This window comes from Cavia porcellus, unplaced genomic scaffold, assembly GCF_034190915.1.
Source record: "Cavia porcellus strain 051 isolate PalLab524CR breed Dunkin Hartley unplaced genomic scaffold, mCavPor4.1 scaffold_25, whole genome shotgun sequence".
Taxonomy (NCBI): Eukaryota; Metazoa; Chordata; class Mammalia; order Rodentia; family Caviidae; genus Cavia; species Cavia porcellus.
Window position 1 is genome coordinate 3,447,519 of NW_026947508.1, and position 12,898 is coordinate 3,460,416.

Below are 12,898 nucleotides of genomic sequence, written 5' to 3' on the forward strand. Positions count from 1 at the left end.
GATCTGGAGAGCTGCCTCTGGGCCCAGGGGAGGGCCATACCCATCTGAACTTGATAGGTGGTCTTCAGAGGGGCAGTGGGGTGCTGGGTTCCTGGATCCTGTCCCCAATCAATGCCCCCTTCTCCCATGGCAGGCACCAAATCTTTCAACATGATGTCCCCGACGGGTGACAACTCTGAGCTACTGGCTGAAATCAAGGCGGGCAAGAGCCTGAAGCCAACACCACAGAGCAAGGGGCTGACCACAGTGTTCTCGGGCAGTGGGCAGCCAGCCTCCCAGGTAGGAGGCAGGCAGGCACCCCGCCCTGGCTCCCTGAGCCTGCCCAGTGCTCAGCGCCGCCGCTTCTCCCCGCAGCCCGACTCACCGCTGCCACCAGCATCGCCTGTGCCATCTCGGGCCCGGAGCCCCACCCCACCGGCCACGGGCCCCCAGCCCCTGCTCAATGGCACCGTGGTGCCAGCACCACCTGCCACCCCCGCACCGGGCGTGCAGCTGGACGTGGAGGCGCTCATCCCCACGCACGACGAGCAGGGCCGGCCCATCCCCGAGTGGAAGCGACAGGTGATGGTGCGCAAGCTGCAGCTGAAGATGCAGGAGGAGGAGGAGCAGAGGCGGAAGGTGGGTGGGCGGGGCTGCCCAGAGAGCTCTGGTCTGCGGCACCTCCAGCTCCTTTCTTGCACCACCCCTGCAATCTGGCAGAGCTCGCTGCCTCTGAAGAACACTGGGATGGCAGGAGCAGCCCCTCCCAGGACTGGCCCGAGTGTCCCCAGCCCCACTAGTTTTGCCCTTTGAAATGAAGTGGCAAATCTGCCTTCAAATCATCTGGGACCTTGCTTAAATGCCCACTGGGCCTCAGGCAGTCTCAGGGATGCAGATTCTGCATTTCTAACAAGCTCCTGGTTTCGATTGATGATGCTTTGGCCCAAGGACCACTCTGAGTCATCCAGAGGACTTTGGTCTCAGGCTGACTCTGTCCCTGCACTGCCACTGTCCAGCTGCTGATACTGAGCCTTGCTCAGCCTTAGTCTCCACATCTGTAAGATGGGCTGCTCATTGGTAGCTGATGGTTTCCCTGAGCACCATCTGTGTGCTCTCCACACTGCTGTAGCCTCTCAGGGGTCACAGTGAATATACCAAAGCCTGCTTCCTAGGTGGCTGCCCGTGTCTGTGTTGATAAGCAAATAGTTGTTCCCAAGGAGATGAAATAGGGTGGTGGGAGACAGTGGCACCTGGGGATACGACTGGGCCACGTAACTTGTCCCGTGCTGTAATCCAGTGCAGGGGCCTGCCTGGGTGGCCCTAAATTGGCCACCCTCTGGGCTGGGCGTGGCAGTGTCTAAGGCAAGACTTGGAATGTGAATGGCGTTAGGGCAGGTGGGAAACGAGGTCCGAAAGTCACAGCAGATGTGGCTCCAGATGTGGGACTGCACAGTGCAGGCTGAGCTGGAGGGCCCCTGCCAGCACCCCAGAAGAGAACCAGCTTCTCCTGGGGCAGCAGGCAGCCTGGGGGTGCTTCTGTGGGAAAACAGTGAAGTGGGGAACCGATTGTGGAGGTTGAGATGACTCAGGAGGCCTGGGTGGAGGTGAGGGTAGCAGCCCCTAGGGAGGAAAAACTGGCACCAGAGAGGTGGCCTAGAGTGACTGAAGAGAGGAACCTGCTGGGAGGCTGAGGCAGGATTGCCAGGTTCCAGCTGAGGGGACTCAGACCCTGTATCACAAAGGGTGGTGCATGTGTGAGCCCCGTCTGGGGACACTGACCACTGGGGTACCGAGGGCTTGGCTATGGCAGAGTCTGGGAAGGGTCAGTGGCCTGGCATGAGAGGTCTTGCAAGGATTTGGGCTGGAATTGGCAGACCTGAAATAGGAAGAGGGGCTCCGCTGAGCCGCTCGAGGACCACACCTTTCGCATGCTCCTTGGGTGGTGTAATGTGCAGCCAAGCCAGCACGGAGAGCCCTTCTGCCGGCCGACCCTCTCCACCTTGCAGTGGCAACCAGCGACTGGCCAGGCCCCCGCCACCGGACCAAGTGGACACTGCCCAGAGTCCAGAGCTGAAGCCTTGAAGAGTGTCATCGCCGCCGGCCAGGCGCGGCCCACCCCTGCGCGCGCAGCCCCGCGGAGCCATTACACCACCCCGGGACATGCAAAAGGTTCCCCAGCGCCGCCACCACCGCCGCCGTGGGAGCTGGGCCAGAGGGAGACGCGCCTCCCTCCCCTCTCTTGTCTTCCCCGCATAGCTGACGTCTGCCCGCTCATGCTGCTACCCTCCGGAGGGCTGGAGGTACGTCCAGGAGCGCGATGCCATCCTCGGGCCCTTCGGTGAGCTCATGACCGAGGCCGACATCCTCTGCATCGAGCAGCAGATAGAGAACCTGCAGGTGCTACACAAGGCGCAGAAGCTGGAGGCGCGCCTGGAGCAGCTGGAGCTGGAGCTGGAGCAGCTGCTGCCCATCTCCGCCGCGCTCTCGGCACCGCGCTTCACCGTTGACCCGCGTCGCATGCAGGGCCGCGCTGCCAGCCTGCCCGCCTGGTGCAGTAAGATCTCCACGCTGCTCAAGAGCATGGCCTCGCTGCTGGCAGCGTTGGGTGGCCGGCCCGCGCACCTGGCCGAGCTGCTGGCCGCCGACACGGGCCAGCCGCTGGCACCCCTGCCCGACGCGCCCTGCAGGCCCGGGCCCCTCTGCCTGGGCCGCTCACACTCGCTGAGCTGGTGCCGCGAGGCCGTGGCACGCGAGATCCTCGAGTGCGGCGTCTCAGTGCGGCGCCTCTGCGCCACCTACGAGCTACGCGCCCAGAGCGCAGCTCCCGCACGCACCCCGCGTGGTAAGGCCCAATCGCTAGCCAGCGGCCTGGACCGTGAGCCCGTCCTTGAAGAGGACTACGTGGTGGCCAGCTCCAGCGAGTCCAATGCCGCCGTCGCCAATGGCTTGCTGGCCGCCGAGGAGCACCTGGGGGCCCAGGACGCACCCAGAGAGTCGAGGGACAACCAGGAGACATTGCCTGAGTCTGAGCAGCTGGTGTGCAGGCCACCGCCGTCCACCGAGCTGCCTGGCATTCAGGACTACATCGACATGCGCAAGGAGCGCATCGTCTACCTCTTTCTGGAGCACTGGCGCAAGTGGACCTTCCGCGGCAGCTCAGGTCGCCACGCCCAGGCACGCCTGCGTAGATTGCTGCCCCGCGTGGTGGCTGCTGGCGCGGACCCCAACCCCGAGGTTGTTGACTTTGCTCCTCAGCAGCCAGCGGGCAACACTGAGGCTTGCAAGCCCGACCAGCGGCTGCTGCACCTGCTGAAGCAGCGGCAGGTGGTGGGCAAGCTGCTGGGCCACTGGCGGAGCCTGCTTCGGCAGGTGCCCGCACGCCAATCCCATGGCCTGCGCCTGGCGCACGGCCTGTACTGGCCCGAACACTTCCTGCCGCCCCTGGGCAGTGGAGAGCCCCGGCACTACGACAGCCTCACACTTGACCTCTTCATGCTTGGCTACTTCCAGCTGCTCGAGATGGGTCTCAGCCGGGAGGAGCGCAAATTCCGCCACCTGCTGTGCTATGAGATGTTTGACCGGCTGGGCAGCCACCCGTGGGAGCGCATCCGCCTCTTCCACCGCGTGGTGATGGAGGAGGTGGAGGCTGGACGGCGAGGCTGGAGTGACGGCTTCGAGGATCTCAGGCGCCAGTTCTTCGGAGACAGCCCGGAGGCTGAGCCGGCCCAGGAAGAGGCGAAGAAGGATGAAGAGCACGAGGAAGATGAAGTGGAGGAGAAAGAAGAGGCGATGCAAGGGGAGGAGAAGGAAAGGGAGGAGGAGGAGGGGCCCGGGGAAGAGGCTGTGCCGGCGCACCTGGAGGACCCGCACAAGGGGGAGCCTGAGCACCCTGGCCCTGCGCCACAGCCTCCGCCTGCCGCACCGCCCCCCGCCTCGATCTCAGGGCCGCCTCCTTCCGAAGCCCCTGCGGAGGACCCCTTGGAGTTGGTGTCCGAGATGGGCGAGTTCAGCAACGAAGACATCTGCCGCTACATCGACCGCAGCTTCTCCTTCTGGAAGGAGAAGGAGGCAGAGTTGTTTGACATCTGAGTGAGTCCAAAGTTGCACCTCGAGCATCTTGGCTCCTGCGCTGGTCTGAAGCCCACCAGAGGCCGGAAGTGGCAGAAAGAACCCGCCTTGTGAAAAGCTGTGTGCTCATGACCAGGCTGCCTGAAGCCTTGAGGTTCCCTGGAGGGAGGCGGGGGTGGGGGGTGGGGGGGACATTTGCCTGGCTAGGGGCCATGGCACACGGCCTGGCTGGGCTGTGGAGGGGTGGCCAGGTGGCAGTGCTGAGCAGCCTCTCCAGTGGGGTGCAGTGGGCTGCCTTATGGCAGTGTGACGCTGTCCCTGTCTCTGGTCTTTCACTGGAACCCGTGGCTGCCCGCTTGGCCACCTGCTCAGTGCTGTGCATGTGCGATGTGTACAGAGCCTTTCTCTTCTGTAACAACTGAGGAATAAAATGCTTTGGTGGAAGCTGCTTGTGTCAGATCCCCTGCCATGATGTCACTGCAGTCCCACAGCGGTGGCTGATGTCCGCTCTATCGGGAAAAGGGCAGACATGGGCCAGAAGGCCTTGCATGGTAGACCAGGGGCAGCCTGAGCCTGCTGAGCTGGCCAGGTGTATGAGATCTCAAGTCTGCGTCCGCTCAGAGATCCTGGGCGACAGTCCTGAGGCTATGTGCCCTTATGGGGCCTCAGCTGCTTACTCTAGGTCCCCTCTGTACAGCCTACACTCGCCTAGGGTCTCTCAGGTGCCACTTCTGGGGTGTGGCCCTGGGGCTCTGGGGGCAAGAAGCTCCTTCCATTTGTACCACAAGAAGGCACCATAAAGGTCTCTGCCGCCAACCCTTTGTGTATCCCTGGGTTGAAAGTGTGGTCCCTGGGTCCACAAGCTCCCAGCCCGTGCAGATCCTCAAGTTTTCTGGTTGTGTTTCAGGAGGAGGAGGAGGAAGCCCGGCTGGCCAGCCTGCCTGCCTGGAGGCGAGACATCCTCCGGAAGAAGCTGGAAGAGGAGAGGTGAGCTGGGACCCAGGAGGGCACAGTCTGTCAGCCCCCCTGTGTGTACTGCTCTGTGCCTAAAGTTGGTGGCACCAACTAATGCTGTCTCTTTCTCCTTCCAGGGAGCAGAAGAGGTGAGTGCAGGGCTGGCCCAGACCTGCCACCCCTCCCCCCCAGCCCTTAATCCACCCCTGTCCCAGGCACATCCTGTCACCCAGCCCTTATAGCATGACCTGTGTGCTCCCGGTGGTACCACCGGAGGCCTGTGCCCCAGCACCTGGGCCCAAGGTCACGCTCTCCTGTCCGACAGCCTTGTTCCTGAATTACTCAGTTCCCTCCTCCTGTTAATCCAGCCTTTCTTCCCACCCCACCCCCAGATCCATGCCCGGCACATCTGGCCTCCAAATCTCAGTTCCTTCCCTGCTCACTTAGCCCAGGGCCGTAATTGTAATTTTAGATCTTCTAATTGCCGCAGTGAGAAAATATATAGTGAACTTAATGTTTTATTTAACCCCATAGATCAAAATATGATTTCCACATATAATCCATATCAAAATTATTAATGAGAGGGCTTTTGTTTTTGTAAAATGAGGTCCTGCCGTGTTGCCCAGGCCAGCCTCAAATTTGCTGTCCTGCCTCTGTTTCCAGGGGATTAGGGTTTATTGGCATGTGCTACTCTGCCTGGTTTTTCTTTTTTTTTTTTTTTTGGTCTTTTTGAGACAGGGTCTTGCTATGCAATTCAGGCTGGCCTTGGGCTCACTTTGTAGCCCAGGCTGGTCTCAGACTTGCAATGATCCACCTGCCTCAGCTTCCCAAGTGCTGGGATTACAGGAGTGTGCCATCATGCCGGCTTTTTTTTATTTTTTATTTTATTTATTTATTTATTTATTTTGTTCCTAACTGCACTACAGATTATTTTTTATTTTTTTAAATTTATTTTTGGTACCAGGAATCAGAGTCAGAACCTCATGATTGCCAGGCAGGCACTGAGTTATACCCCTGGCCCCCAGTTTCTTTTCTTTTTCTTTTTTTCCGGTACCAGGGATCGAACTCAGGACCACCTGCTTGCAAGGCAGGTGCTTGTGCCACTGAGCTAAATCCCCAGCCATCTTTTTTTTTTTTTTTTTTTTTTTTTTTTGAGACAAAGTTTCACTATAAAGTTCAGGCTGGCTTCGAACTTACAGGGATCCTCCTGCCTCAGCCTCCCGAGTGCTGGGATTACAGATGTGTGCCACCACACCTGGGTTGTTTTTTAAAAAATAGTAATGATTTTCTAAATTCTGTGCATTTTACATCCACAATATACCCTAGCTTGGTCCACATTTCAGATGCACTGTGGCCGCACTGGGCTTGGTGCCCACTCTGTGAACATGCTGACTGCCCTTGTTACCTGTGTGGGACTGGGGATGGGACACAGGGTCTCAGAAGCCTTGGGCAAGTGCTTGACCACAGAGCAGCATCTCCAGCTCCCTCTCCTGACTCCTCAGCCGGCCCCTAGCAGCCCAGCCCATTCCCTCGACAATTCAGGCTGACCACTCCCCCAGGGCTCTGAACTTAGTCCCAGGACTCTGATCCGAGTCAGCTTCTAACACCCTTTACCCAGAACCGTGGGCGACCCGGTCCCTCAGCTTCCAGGAACACCGGGGCCCCTAATACCCAGCCTCAGCCTCCCCTTCCCCCTCAGTGCCCCAGTAACCCAGCTCCGCCCCCATGCAAGCCACACGCTCCTCGGCAGCTCAGCCCACTGCCCCCCAGGGCCTGGCCCGGGCTTCACTGCACTCTGCCCGCACCCCCGTCTGCAGAAAAGAGGCGGAGCGACAAAAGCAGGAGAAGATGAAGCGGGAGAAAGAGCAGTCGGAGAAGCTCCGGACCCTGGGCTACGACGAGACCAAGCTGGCGCCCTGGCAGCGACAGGTCATCCTGAAGAAGGGGGACATCCCCAAGTAAGAGTCGTCTCGCCTCCGGACAGCAGCGTCGCCAGCCGGGAGAGGTGTGGTGGGGGATGTCCCTAGCCCCCGCCGCCTCCGGCTGGGCTGCTGTGGAAGAGCTGGGAGCCGCGCCACCCGCCCCCTCCACACCCGGACCCGCCCCGAGCCCCGCCCCGGCCCCCCAAATCCCCAGCCCGGGCCCATGCTGGAGCGCAGCGCAGCGCCGCCTCCGAGCTCCGCCGGCCCGGCCCGGCCCGCGGAAAAAGTGCCCAAGCGGTTGACGCAAAAAGATGCCACTCGTTTGCATTCCGGGTCACGTCCACTCGCCTGGTCGCTGGGTGGCAGGGGGCCACAGCAGGCCTCGCCTCGCCCCGCCGCGGGTGGTGACAGTTTTCCCGCGGGGCGCGAGCGGCTGCAGTCCCCTCCCCCGCACCCCGGAACCTGCGTCGCCGCCGGCACATCCTGGGTGGAGGCGGCCCGTATCTCCGGGAAGGGGTTTTCCTCCCTCCCCGACCCAGATCCGTGCCCCATTTCTCATCCTCGCCCGAGGGCTTCCTCGCAGTCATTTGTTTACCGGAAACGATGCAACCTGCCCGTCTGGGCGGAGTCGCTGATTCCAGGGTCCCCCACAGACTTCCCCGCAGCATATGCCCCGTCCCTGGCGCCCCTGATCCTCTCACTGCCTTGGACGAGTGGAGGGCAAGGGCCCCGCTCCAGTCCCCCACCCCCATTAAAGCGTTCTCCACCGCCTGAGGCTCCAGTCACTCCGTCCTCGCCGAGCAGATAACCGAGCCAAGGGAGCACCCGGGAGCGCAGGGCCGCGCTCGTCTCCACCGTGGCTCCCCAGCCGGGGTGCCCAGTCTCCCAGCGCGTCAGATGCCCTGGGAAATGAAACTCGGGCCACCTTGCACCCCAGCCCACCGGCACCACCGAGGAGCCACTTGTCTTAACAATTTAATACCAACTCGGGCCAAGAGGACAGCTAGATGATCCTGCGCCCCTCCCGCACGCGCCCTCGCCGATTAGCGCGCCCCCAACGGGCAAGCGGACAAGACAGGGCGAGGCCGGCGGGCGCTGCTACGCAGGGCCCAGCCGGGGAATTCAGTAAGTGACATAAAATGTCTACACGCATAAGTAACCGTACTTAAGGCTTCTGCCAGGGTCACGCGAGCGCCAAGGCCAAAGGAGACCCCCGCGTCAAGGACCGCGCTGCAGGCGGAGGCGCAGGTCCTCGGCACAGCCGTCCAACCCCATGCGCTCCAGGGCCGCATAGACGGCGCCCAGGCCCGCGGGCTGCTGCTGGCGCCATCGCTTGAGCATCTCATACTGCTGGTCGCGGAAGCGGCCGATCTCCACCTCCACCGCCTCGATCTCCGCCTCCCGCAACCCCAGAGTGCGCACGAACTCCTTCCAGCGCCGCGCAGGAACCGCGTCCATCACGTCATACAGCTGCGGGCCCGGCTGGAGCATAGCAGCCGGAGAACCTGCAGGGGGCGCTGGCGAGAGCGGAGGTGCCAGAGGAGACCCTGGGGGTAGGCCAGAGACAGGCACTAGGGAAGCAGGAGTGGCCAAGGGGCAGGGGACAAGGATAGCACAACCCTTTTGTTAGGGGTGGAAAGTGGTCAGGCCACGGGCCTTACCAAGTCCCTTACCAAGCCCAAGACCCTTACCAAGAACTTGACTGGGCAGCTGGTCCCAGGACTGTGGCACCTGCTGACAGGGTGCCTCCTGGGAGCCAAGGGTCCAGCTGTTGCCTGCTAACTGGACAGTGCAGACCTTCCCACTGTTGCCAGGGGATTCAAGGAGGGCATGGGTGCTGTCCGGGGATGACAGGTGGGAAACCTGGAAGCCGAGAGACCCAGGTCAGCCCTGCTTGGCAAGTGAGACCAGGAGTGGGGATTCCTGGGTCAGGCAGTAGACACCTCCTCCCTCCCAGCCAACTCCCTCAACAGGCCCTGCTTTCTCTGTGCTGCCCCAACTTTTGTGGTTCTGGAAACTGAATTCAGGGTCTTTGCTCTGAGCTACATGCCCAGCCTTTTCTAATGCTTTTCTATTTTGAGGCAAGGTCTTGCTAAGTAGCTAACCTACCTAGGCTAGGCTCGAACTTGCAGTTCTCCTGTCTCAGCCTCCCAGAGGTGTGAACCACCACACCTGGCCCTGCTGCCCTTCTCTTGTCTCAAACCCCAGGGGCACTCATCTGCCCGAGTGTCAGTCCCTGGGTACTTGTCTGGACCCTCTGGCAGACAGAGCCACTCGGGGGCCAGCACCACACCAACCTCATCCACTAATAACTCACTTGGCCCAGCCCCAGGGTCACCAGTGTTCTCCCGGCTACAGAAGGGGGCTTCTCCCCGCACGTACTGAGGTTCTTACCTGTGATGGGGTCAGGGCATCTGTGCCAGCTTTGTCTGCGGACAGAAGCAGAAAAGATTTGGTCAGCAGCCAGGCACAGTGCAGTGCATCTTGCATCCCTGCATCCCACCCTCCCAGCCTCAGTTTCTCCTTCTGGATTGCCCATCCTGAGCCCAAGTCCCTGGGCTCGTGAGGACTCACCCGGAACCACCAGCTTGTGAGGCTGGCAGCGCCAATACAAATAGATGAAGGTGACCCCAAGCAGGAACGGAACCAGCAGGCCCGCCACAAGCACCTGGACCCAGAACACTGAAAGAGGAGCTGGTGGGTGCCAGGGAGTAGCCCAGCCCAGCCCTCCTGCTGGGACCCCCAGTGGCTACCTACTCGGCCTCCAGCCGCAGACAGCAGCACAGGGCTCGGGACAGCTTCCCAGAATGCTCCTGTGTAGTGGTGGAGGGGGGCGGGGGAGACAAGGAGCAGGGCAAAGTCAGGAGGGGGTGCTCAGGACACCTGATAATGTCCCCACCCGGAGCCCCCCCCCCAGCCCACTGCCCTGTGTGTCTCTCTCTGCCCAAGATTGTTCCAAAGTACTGCTGAAATGTCACCTGAGTCCTCAAAAAATCACCACTACTTGTGAAGCCTCCAGAGGCAGGGTCCCTGCAATATCAGCTCCACAGGGCTGAGACTTCTCCCTGTTTGGGTTCCTGGGTAGCCCCAGCACTTAGAACAGTCTGGGATGTGGCAGGTGCCCCAGAGGAAGCTGGATGGGTAACGGGGCGTTTCCTTTTATCATACCGCTGAAAAGAATCTCCTACAGCCCCATGTTCAGATGGAGAAACCCCAGATCAGGAAGTTATTTCTCTAAGCTTGTCCAAGACCTAACGGCAAGCCCAGAATCTCTGCCCAAGTCCTGAAATCTCTATCAGTGTGAAAATATAAATGACAAATCCATAGTATCCATCTAAAGGGGTACTAGAGGAAATTTTGAGCCAGGTGTGGTGATGCCCAGCTCTCAGGAGGCTGAGGCAGGAGGATCGCTGTGAGTTTGAGGGCAGCCTGGGCTACCTAGTGAATTCAAGGCCAGCTTGAACTATGTAGCAAGACCCTCTCGAGGGATAAAAAAAAGGAAATTCCAGCAGAATTGTACACCTCCTTATTTATCTGGCATAAGATGAACCCACAGTTTATGTTCCCATCCCTTGTGTCTAAAATGGGGTCCACAAACCCCAGGGCCAAGTTCCCTCTTTCCTGGCCTCTCCTTGTACCCCTACACCTGCAGCACCCCCAAAGCACTGGTTCCACTCCCAGCCCCTTCCCTCTGGCCCAGAACATTACGTGGGGCAGGACACGCAGTCATCGCTGTGTTCATAGAAGCCAGGCGGGCAGGGCCCACAGCCATTGTCTCTGCCAAAACCTGCAATCCGAGAGATGGCGTGGGTCAGGACTTGGAAGCGGGTGCAGGAGAAGGGGGTGGGCGGGGTACTCACAAGGCACAGGTGTGTGGTGGTCAGGGGACTTGCAGTCTGGGCATGGGAGGCATCGGAAGGGTGAACTCGCCATGCAGGGTTTGACGGAGCAGTCGACAAGCCAACCAGGTGGGCAACCACAGTGGGTGTCTGCCACCACGGAGCAGTTCACCAAGGCCACCTGGAAGGCTGGCAGGGTGCAGGGAAATGGTCAGTGCCCGGGATGCCCTCAGAGAGCAGGGGTGGGTGTTTCAGAGAATGGAAGAAAGGACAGGCCAGACACACAGAGAGACAGAAAGACAGGGATTCCCTGAAAGGGAGAGAGGCTGGCATAGCACAGCTGGCCAAAAGCCAAGACAGACAGAGGTCAGCAGGAAGACAGCAGCCAAAGGACATCTCGAGGCAGGAGCAGGGGAGGCACAGGGCCCGCACACCTAGAGGTCAGTCCCAGGCCGGCCGCTTCCTTCACAAAGACCCTGACCACAGCCGGTCCCCCCACAAGCACGGGAAGCCCCTCACCCTCCTCATCGCAGGCCTGGCAGCGGGTACAGTGGCCATTATAATGGTTCTCCCTGGCCAAAAAGGTGCCCCGGGGACACGGGAGGCAGGTGGAGTCGCCACAGTGCTCCGTGCAGCGGGCCTTCAGGTAGTGCCCTGTGGAACCCGGACCAGGGTCCGACAGTCAAAGGGGGTGCCCAGCACCTCCAACCTGGCTCCCCGCCTTCCTTTCCTCCCTTCCCATCTCTGGCTCCGCACCTCCCTCCCAACCTCCCCCTACCTGCCACCCTCCTTCACCCCACCCAGTCTCCAGCTGATCCCCCCTACCCCCCACCCCTGCAGCCACTTACCCATTGGGCAGCCCCTGCAACAAAACGGGCCATACCTCCTCTGGACGTCACCAGCACAGTCACACCTGGAGCCAGGGGTGCTGCCCTGAACCCCGACTCCCAGCAGCAGCAGCAGCAGGAGCCCCTGGGATACAGGGATGCTGACCCGAGGTGCCTCTGCCCTTGGAGGCTCCCACTTTTCAGACTCCTGGGCAGAAGGGGCACCCATGGGCGGGGAGGGTGGGTCTGGCTTCCTCCTTCCAGCGCACAGCCCAGAAGGGGCCCCTGCAAACCCCTCGCTCTTCCCTTCTGCCAGGCAGGAACCTACCCAGCTTTTCGAGATGAGACCCCAGAGCCCCCGGCCTCAAGAAAGCTGTTTCCTCTCAGCGGAAGAGCCCCACCCCGGCCCGGCCTCTAAGTAGGTCATGGGGGGGCACCCCAGCGAGGCAGGGCCACTTCCCTCGGAGCCTTCCCGCCTGACCCGGGCAGCGGGTCCCCGACACCCGCGGCCTCACTCACCGCAGCGCCTGCTGCCGCCGCGCAGCCCCTGGGCCGCGGCTCCATAGCCGCGTGCAGCGCGCTGGGCCCTCGACGGGTGGGCGACAGGCCGCAGGGGACAGGCACGCGCGCCTCGGGGGTTGCCCCGCCCCATGTCGCAGCGCCCGCCTGCACCCAGCACTGGAGCCGGCGGCGGGGGTGGAGGGGCGGAGCCCAGGGTGAGGCTGCTGTTTTCAGGACGCCCAGCTGGCAGAGCCAAGCCTGCACTCCTGCCCAACTTCGGACACCGCCAGCCCGCCCTACGCCCACCTGGCGCTGGCCACGTGCCCCCAGGCCTAGGTCTGGACCTAACCCTGAGAACCAGCGCTGGAACCCGGGCGAGGAGGGCGGGGGCCAGGGGACTAGAAATCAGGGCCAGTAGCTTCTCTCTGGGACTTTTTTTTGCAGGCACCAGGGAGCAAGGTGGACGGAAAGTACCCAAAAGTCCCCAGGGGGAGACCCACCATCGTCCCTCAGTGCACCCAGGTGTGGGTCCACGGAGGACTCAGTCCTGAGTGCTAGGGAGTTCGGGCCACAGAGCCTGGGACAGTCACCTGCTGTGGCATGTGTGCTCCCTGAAGGGTCTCATGAGAGCTCTACTGGGGGCCTCCGGCTCTGGCAGGAAGAGGCTTGGACTTGGCACACCCGCCTGGGCCACCACCACCCCACTGCTGCTTCCTGGGGGTCTCCCACAGGGCCCCACTGTGGCTGCAGGGGCACAGAGCCACCCAGGACCTGGGTCCTAAGTCAGGAAAAGGGTGGCCCGAAAGAC

General features: G+C 61.4%; 3 protein-coding genes across 13 annotated transcripts in view; 2 read left to right on the plus strand and 1 right to left on the minus strand.

Moving 5' to 3' along the window:
- The window catches only part of LOC100734165 (espin), a 29,273-nt gene extending 21,579 nt beyond the window's left edge, over window positions 1-7,694 (plus strand). For 2 of the 5 annotated variants that reach the window (XR_010042889.1, XR_010042890.1), the window contains 4 exons: window positions 134-279; window positions 355-618; window positions 4,955-5,150; window positions 6,819-7,694. Coding sequence is in view for 1 of the 5 variants with exons in the window: in XM_063235406.1 (XP_063091476.1) it covers window positions 134-618; window positions 4,955-5,034; window positions 5,139-5,150; window positions 6,819-6,963 (722 nt within the window). In the remaining 4 variants the exon portion in view is untranslated. Of the gene's footprint in view, window positions 1-133; window positions 619-4,954; window positions 5,151-6,818 lie in introns of all 5 variants that reach the window. The other 3 variants (XR_010042891.1, XR_010042888.1, XM_063235406.1) reach the window with 2 other exon arrangements.
- On the plus strand, window positions 625-4,201 carry LOC111757209 (espin-like protein). The gene has a single exon (XM_023565766.2). It carries the CDS (start codon window positions 2,326-2,328, stop codon window positions 4,066-4,068), a length of 1,743 nt encoding a protein of 580 aa, XP_023421534.1. The 5' UTR covers window positions 625-2,325; the 3' UTR covers window positions 4,069-4,201.
- Window positions 7,695-7,885: 191 nt separating the features above from the next.
- Window positions 7,886-12,727, minus strand: Tnfrsf25 (TNF receptor superfamily member 25). 7 transcript variants are annotated; one of them, XM_063235408.1, is made up of 10 exons: window positions 12,109-12,727; window positions 11,611-11,734; window positions 11,282-11,416; window positions 10,784-10,951; window positions 10,632-10,710; window positions 9,681-9,736; window positions 9,498-9,605; window positions 9,318-9,352; window positions 8,615-8,786; window positions 7,886-8,470 (listed from the first exon to the last, which is right to left on the minus strand). In XM_063235408.1, exons 1-10 carry the CDS (start codon window positions 12,151-12,153, stop codon window positions 8,142-8,144), a joined length of 1,251 nt encoding a protein of 416 aa, XP_063091478.1. In that variant the 5' UTR covers window positions 12,154-12,727; the 3' UTR covers window positions 7,886-8,141. The 7 variants fall into 7 exon arrangements, with proteins under 7 accessions (XP_063091478.1, XP_063091477.1, XP_013009464.1 ...); XM_063235407.1 differs by having other exon boundaries at window positions 7,886-8,494; XM_013154010.3 differs by having other exon boundaries at window positions 7,886-8,428; window positions 11,611-12,727.
- Between the last annotated feature and the right edge of the window lie 171 nt (window positions 12,728-12,898).

Coding starts and splice junctions, on each gene's coding strand:
- LOC111757209 (XM_023565766.2), top strand. CDS start 2,326: ATGACCGAGGCCGACATCCTCTGCATCGAGCAGCAGATAGAGAACCTG.
- Tnfrsf25 (XM_013154006.3), bottom strand. CDS start 11,818: ATGGGTGCCCCTTCTGCCCAGGAGTCTGAAAAGTGGGAGCCTCCAAGG. Junction 10,952..11,281: donor CCAGGCCTGCGATGAGGAGG/GTGAGGGGCTTC, acceptor GCACCCTGCCAG/CCTTCCAGGTGGCCTTGGTG. Junction 10,711..10,783: donor CCACCACACACCTGTGCCTT/GTGAGTACCCCG, acceptor CTCGGATTGCAG/GTTTTGGCAGAGACAATGGC.